Genomic DNA, 7,377 nt, shown 5'->3' with positions numbered 1-7,377 from the left:
GAGGTCTTGGGCGGCACCTGTGGCTCAAAAGGGTAGGGTGCCAGCTCCATATGCCAGAGGTGGTGGGTTCAAACCCAGCCCTGGCCAAAAATAATAATAATAATAAAATAAATATAAAGAAAATATTAAGTTAAAATAAAAAAGAGAGATTCTCTTAAAAATAAAAAATAAAAAAGATGAGGTCTTGCTCTGGTTCAGGTGGTTCTCAAACCTGAGCTCAGACAATCCATTGGTCTCAGCCTTCCAGAGTGAGAGCATTATAAATGTGAGCTACTAGGCTCAGCCAGAATTTCTTACTTTTTATAATACTTTTTCAAGTGGCTTGATTTTTTTAAACAGTTTTATTGATAACAATGTTTATTTTACCTTTTCCAAATTTTTATACCTTTCTTTCATTTAATTGACTACCCTCTACTGTAATAATAGTGATGATAGTGCTTATCTTTTCTTATAGACCTTAACAGAAATGCTTCTGGATTTTTCCTATTAAATATAATACTAGTGTTTGGGTTATACTGTACTTTATTCTCAAATACTATCTATCACTATTTTATAAAGAATTTTTTAATGAAAATAAAGTTTTCTCATCTTTTTAAGGTCTGTGGAAATGACTATTTATTTTTAATTTCTTACCTATATTTTCTTTTGTAATATATTTTCTAATATCAAGACATATTCTTGGAAAAAAAATCTACTCAGGTATATATACTGTGCTTCTGGGACACTTTTTTCTGGGTCATTTGGTGTTTTACATAGATTCTTTTCCTTGGTTAAATGAAATTGAAGAATAGTTTGCTTCTCTGGTGTGTCATATTTGTCAGGTTTTGGTATTAATATTAGGTTTGTTTCATACAAAAGTATTGGGAATTGCTCTTTTTTCTATACTACACAATTTGTATAGTGTTAACAATTATTTCTTAAATCTTTGTTAGAACTCCCATGTGAATTTCTTTGGGCTTTCTTGTTTTGTTTTAGGGAATTGCTTTTTATATTTTTCTGTTCATTTTAATGGAAATTTGTCTACATAAGTTTTTTCCATCTTCTAGAGTAAGTTTTGGTAATTTGCATTTTTCAGAAAAGTATTCATGTGAAACAGTTTATAAAAATATATTTCAATAAGAGTACTGCAAAGTAATCTTATGTTATAACCTCACATGTTTTTTCTTTAATATTATGTCTTCTTACTCTATTTGTACATTGATCATCTCCCTAATAGTTATTTGTTTTCTTTCAGATCTCTTTCAAAAGCAATCAAAGCTATTTATATTTATAAATAACTGCCTCTACTCATACTTTCTTCCCTAGAATTTCCTTCTAAAAAATTAAGAGATAGGAGGTATATGCATTTGAAATTTGTTTAATAATGGGAGAGTATGCCTATAATCCCAGCCCTTGGGAGGCCAAGGCAGGTGGATTGCCTGAGGTCACAGGTTTGAGACCAGCCTGAGCCAGAGTGAGACTCCATCTCTAAAAAATAGCTGGGCATTGTGGTGGGCACCTATAGTTCCAGCTACTTGGAAGGCTGAGGCAAGAGAATTGCTTGAGTCCAAGATGTTGAGGTTGTGAGCTTGCTGTGAGCTATGATGCCATGGCACTATACCAAGGGTGACAAAGTGAGACTCTGTCTCCAAAAAAATAAAATAATAATAATGGGAGAGTAGTCCTTAAACAAAGAATTAACCTCGTTCATAATGGCACATTTTTTTGAAAATTTCCTGATATTACATTATTAGAAAAAATTCACAAGTGATATTTGTTTACAATCTATTTTAGGAGAAATATGGGGAATTGATGATCATCAGAAAAACCAGGATAGACTTTTGAGACCAGTTCAAGGTAAATTCAAGAAAACACTGACTAAAGAAAAAGACAATAAATGTCATAAGCAATTTGCAAATTTATTTCCTCTGAACTCAGATTTTGTTCCTTCTGGACATAATTATGAATATGACTTGTTTGGAAAGTGTTTAGAATATAATTTTGACTGTCATGATAATAAGAAATGCCTTATAAGAAAGGAAGATTGTGAATATATTGAACCTATGAAATCATATGATAATAGCTCTTCACATCTTGGAGTAACACCCTTTAAGTGTAATCATTGTGAAAAAGGCTTCAATCAAACATTGGACCTCATCAGACACCTGAGAATTCATACTGGAGAGAAGCCCTATGAATGTAATAACTGTAGAAAAACCTTCAGCCACAAGGAAAAACTCATTAAACATTATAAAATTCACAGTAGGGAGCAGTCTTTTGAATGTAACGAATGTGGGAAAGCTTTCATTAAAATGTCGAATCTCATTAGACATCAAAGAATTCATACTGGGGAGAAACCATATGCATGCAAAGAATGTGGGAAATCCTTCAGCCAGAAATCAAATCTCATTGATCATGAAAAAATTCATACTGGAGAGAAACCTTATGAATGTAATGAGTGTGGAAAAGCATTCAGCCAGAAACAAAGCCTCATTGCACATCAGAAAGTTCATACTGGGGAGAAACCTTATGCATGTAATGAATGTGGTAAGGCCTTCCCTCGGATTGCGTCCCTTGCTCTTCATATGAGAAGTCATACAGGAGAAAAACCTTATAAATGTGATAAATGTGGGAAAGCCTTCTCTCAGTTTTCCATGCTTATTATACACGTTAGAATTCATACAGGTGAGAAACCCTATGAATGTAATGAGTGTGGAAAAGCCTTCTCTCAAAGCTCTGCCCTTACAGTACATATGCGAAGTCACACTGGTGAGAAACCGTATGAATGTAGTGAATGTAGAAAAGCCTTCAGCCATAAGAAAAACTTCATTACACACCAGAAAATTCATACTAGAGAGAAACCTTATGAATGTAATGAATGTGGGAAAGCTTTCATTCAGATGTCAAATCTTGTTAGACACCAGAGAATTCATACTGGGGAAAAGCCCTATATATGTAAGGAATGTGGGAAAGCCTTTAGCCAGAAATCAAATCTCATTGCTCATGAAAAAATTCATTCTGGAGAGAAACCTTATAAATGCAATGAATGTGGTAAAGCCTTCAGCCAAAAGCAAAACTTTATTACACATCAGAAAGTTCATACTGGAGAGAAACCTTATGATTGTAATGAATGTGGCAAAGCCTTCTCTCAAATTGCATCCCTTACTCTTCATTTGAGAAGCCACACAGGGGAAAAGCCTTATGAATGTGACAAATGTGGAAAAGCCTTCTCTCAGTGCTCACTGCTTAATTTACATATGAGAAGTCATACAGGTGAGAAGCCTTACATATGTAATGAATGTGGAAAAGCCTTCTCTCAAAGAACTTCCCTTATTGTGCACATGAGAGGTCATACAGGTGAGAAACCCTATGAATGTAATAAATGTGGAAAAGCCTTCTCCCAAAGTTCATCTCTTACTATACATATACGAGGTCATACAGGTGAGAAACCCTTTGACTGTAGTAAGTGTGGAAAAGCCTTCTCTCAAATCTCATCTCTTACTCTTCATATGAGAAAACATACAGGTGAGAAGCCTTACCACTGCAATGAGTGTGGCAAGGCCTTCAGCCAAAAGTCACACCTTGTCAGACACCAGAGAATTCATACTCATTAGCAACTCTATAAATATTGTGAATATGGGAAAGCCTTTGGAAGGAATTAACACCTTATTGCACATTACATGGCTGGTTCCAAAGCAGAAAACTATGAATGTTGGAAAACCTTCTGAAGAAGTCACAAACTTATAAAATAGAATTCTTACCAAGTTGACAAACTGTATAATGAAAAAGCTGATTATCTTAAAACTTCCAGCAGACATTTTACATATTGATAATATTTAATAAGTATTTGTATTAAAATCTGAAACAAAGTATCTGCTGTCAGCACACCAACATAACACTTGAGCTCCCAGGCATTGTCTTAAGCAAGATAAAGAAGATTAGGAAAAAAAGAAGAACTCTAAAACTAATCTTTTATACAAGAAAAAATTAATGAGAAAATGTATTTATAGAAAATATATAAGAATAAACACAATAATGATTTATGAGACATATATACATAGTTATAAAACATCTTAAAGTACACAGAACATTATATCCCAAAAAACTTGACTTTATAAAAATATAAGTTCTCTTCCAAATCTGTAAGTTTAATATACTTCACTTAAAGTTTACATCAGTTATTTATATATTTTAAAGAACTTTATAAATTGATCCAAAAGTTTTATATGGAAAAGTAAAGGTCACAAATAGCTGAAACAAATTTGAAAAAGCAGAATAGGGAAGGCAGCTCTATTAGATATCATCACATTCTTATTTAAAGTTGTCATTAAATAGTGTTACTGAGGGAATACATTAATCAGTAGATAAAATATTGAGGATTATATAAAAATCCAAGAAGATATGACAAATTTGTATATGATAATGCTATTGAAATTATCAGTAATTTGGAATTATTGGTATATTCAGTAAAAGGGAAGGTTTATATGAAATTATCAATAATTTGGAATTAATGGTATATTCAGTAAAAGGGAAGGTTTATATGAGAAAAATTAGCTATCATACACCATATACAAAAATAAGATCCAATAGATTGACAACCAGAATACTAAAAGCAAAATTCCAACACTATGATGAAAATAGAATATATTTATTACTTTAGAGTAACCAGATTTCCTTAATCATGGAAGAGTCAATTCTATTTTGATGTTTTGGCCTCGTAGGCACCCACGTGATATCACTTTTCACTGCATCACAGTTTATATTGCCCTAAATTGCATATGACATAAATTTTCAACAACAAAGGGATAAATCAATACAATGTGATTTTTTCTATGATTGATAGAATATAGTATTTAGAGGGAAGACACAAAATGTACATGGATTACAGTATATATTATTGAAAGAAAAACCAAAATGCACAGTGAAACTGTAACATTTATGTAATTTAATGAGATGATGAGAAGAACAGTACCGTGTATTGATCATAGATCCATATATGACATTGGTTGCCTTTTGGAATGTGGGAAAGTTTTGCTGAGAGTCATATTCACCTGTAATATTTCTTTAATGAAATAATGAAAGCAAATATGACAATGATGATAAATCTGGTTGTTAAAATTACATGAGTTTTTCAAAATCCTTTCTTGCCTTTACTTTCCTAATTTCTCCAAAATGAGAATCAAGTTGATGGGAGAAACCTAGGCCTATAGCAACAACTGAAAAATGTATACTTATTCTTGATCAGATAATAACATTTATAGAATAAATTCTCTTTAACATGCACAAAACAAGCCTGATAGGTATTATTTTTTTACTCTCTCTTCATAATGTTAATTGGGATAATTAGCAGTATGCAGCATTTGTTTTAGGCTGATTTTTAATTTTTTAATAATTTTTATCTTAAGCACAAGTCTTTCCTCTAGTTGAAAGCAGTAGGGGAAAAATAATTGTTTAATTGGTGGGATAACTGACCCCCAACTTGGATTGGTTTTCAAGTGAAAGAATGGAACTTTTCATATATGCTGTGAAATGTGGTTAACATTCCATCAGGTCAAGCCAAGGATAGTTACTAGCATCAGAGCAGGAGCAATTTCTTTTTCTTTTTTTTTGAGACAGAGCCTCAAGCTGTACCCCTGGGTAGGGTGCCTGTGGCATCACAACTCACAGCAACCTCCAACTCCTGGGCTCAAGCAAGTCTCCTGCCTCTGTCTCCCAAGTACCTGGGACCACAAGCGCCCACCACAACGCCTGGCTATTTTTTTTTTGGTTGCAGCCGTCATTGTTGTTTGGTGGGCCCCGGCTTGATTTGAACCTGCCACCTTAGGTGTACGTGGCTGGCGCCTTAGTCACTTGAGCCACAGGCACGGAGCCAGCAGGAGCAATTTCAATATATCCTAACAGCTTTTTTGATTTCTGGATCCTTGGGGATGCAGATGCTCATGATTTTATGTTTGCCATGTAAGGACCCAGAGGATGTGAAAAGCTCACTTCCTCCTGTTCAACAAATGTTTTATAGTAACGTCTTTAAAGTACTCGTGGTGATCAGTTTTTTTCCTGTGAATAGTACATTTTTATAGTTTGTCTATTTTTTTTTTCTACTAGATCTTTAAAACATGTTTTAATGAGAAATAATTATAGATTTATATGAAGTGGAAGAAGTAATACCCCACAGAACTATCTAGTTTTATACCCTACACCTAGTTTTCCCTAGTGGTGACATCTTACATAACAACAGTAAAATATAAAATGCATTAATAAGTTTTGTAAGAAGAATTCAACTAAGGATCATATTCTCAAGTATCCCTGATGTTGGAGGGAAGAATAAGAAAGAGACAGCTGTTTCACCATTTCTTTCCAGATTCTATCAAGCTTATGTTCTTAACTTAACTGGAAATAAATAAAGCCAACTTCTTTTTGCCAAGGGCCCCCACAGATGTTTTTAATTTTCTTTGGTGATGTTAGATACTTTGTCTCTATATAAAATCTGTTGGGAACCAGTCTGAAACTATGCCATGAGTTTCCCTCCCAGTGGCTGGTAGAGACAAGAGGATGAGGAAAAAATGAAAAGACAAAACACAAGAGAAAGTTTAATTAAAGCTGGTTCAGGAGTCTGTCTGCCTTCACAATGAGGACCAGCAGACAACCCCTTGCTCCAGGCTAGGTCCATTTTTATTTCATACACCATTGTTTTAATCATCAATCTGAGGAAGGAAAGCTAACAATTACATCATGGTTCTTGCTGTGCTTGCATTTTCTAACTAAACTATTTCTTTATCTATGTTAATTAGACTGATTTACTTTTTACTGTTATTGCCCTAAATTATTTATGATCATAACACAAATAAACATTGGACTCCTTCACAGTCCAGGAGCAGCATGTCAAAGAAGACCCCACTTAGGCCATGCACACAAATCACTGGAGTGGCAATTAACACTCAAGAAGCCTTGTGCTCAGACTGACTGATGCTTCTGACCATACCAAATTGACAGAAGAAAGGAAATATTGCTCTCTTATCTTGCTCTCTTTAACGAGGTTTAAACATTCTATATTCCCTAACTCCCCAAAAGGACTTACCCTCCCCAAAAGCCCCACCCAGGCAAGCCTCGCTTGCTCAGTGACCTTGGCAGTAGAGTGGTGCTGGGGAAGAAGTGAAGTTTCAGCAAGATAGCCTCTACAGTCTTAAAAAGGGGCTAGGCCTTCAGCAGTGCGTTTTGCACCAGGGTTTGGGTTTCTCTGATCTACTTTTCTCCTGTCTCTGTTACCTTTTTCCCATCATCTGCAATCATTTTCTTTCTTTCTTTTTTTTTTTTTTTTGGAGACGCCAACCGCCCCCCCCAACGCCGGCCCGGCTATTTTTTGGTTACAGCCGTCATTGTTGTTTGGCGGTCCGGGCTGGG

General features: G+C 34.6%; 1 protein-coding gene across 2 annotated transcripts in view; it reads left to right on the top strand.

The window, feature by feature from the left end:
- Positions 1-4,414, top strand: part of LOC100946545 (zinc finger protein 569) — a 100,067-nt gene extending 95,653 nt beyond the window's left edge. Inside the window, exon 5 of one of the 2 annotated variants that reach the window (XM_003796104.3) lies at positions 1,774-4,414. In XM_003796104.3, the coding sequence (XP_003796152.1) occupies positions 1,774-3,593 (1,820 nt within the window). In that variant the 3' untranslated portion in view covers positions 3,594-4,414. The remainder of the gene's footprint in view (positions 1-1,773) is intronic. The other variant, XM_023516912.1, reaches the window with a different exon arrangement.
- The last annotated feature ends 2,963 nt before the right edge of the window (positions 4,415-7,377 follow it).

Source organism: Otolemur garnettii, unplaced genomic scaffold (assembly GCF_000181295.1).
Source record: "Otolemur garnettii isolate 467f Iridium unplaced genomic scaffold, OtoGar3 scaffold00100, whole genome shotgun sequence".
Lineage (NCBI taxonomy): Eukaryota > Metazoa > Chordata > Mammalia > Primates > Galagidae > Otolemur > Otolemur garnettii.
The sequence above is the reverse complement of the archived record's forward strand: the minus strand, read 5'-3'. Positions and strand labels throughout refer to the sequence as shown.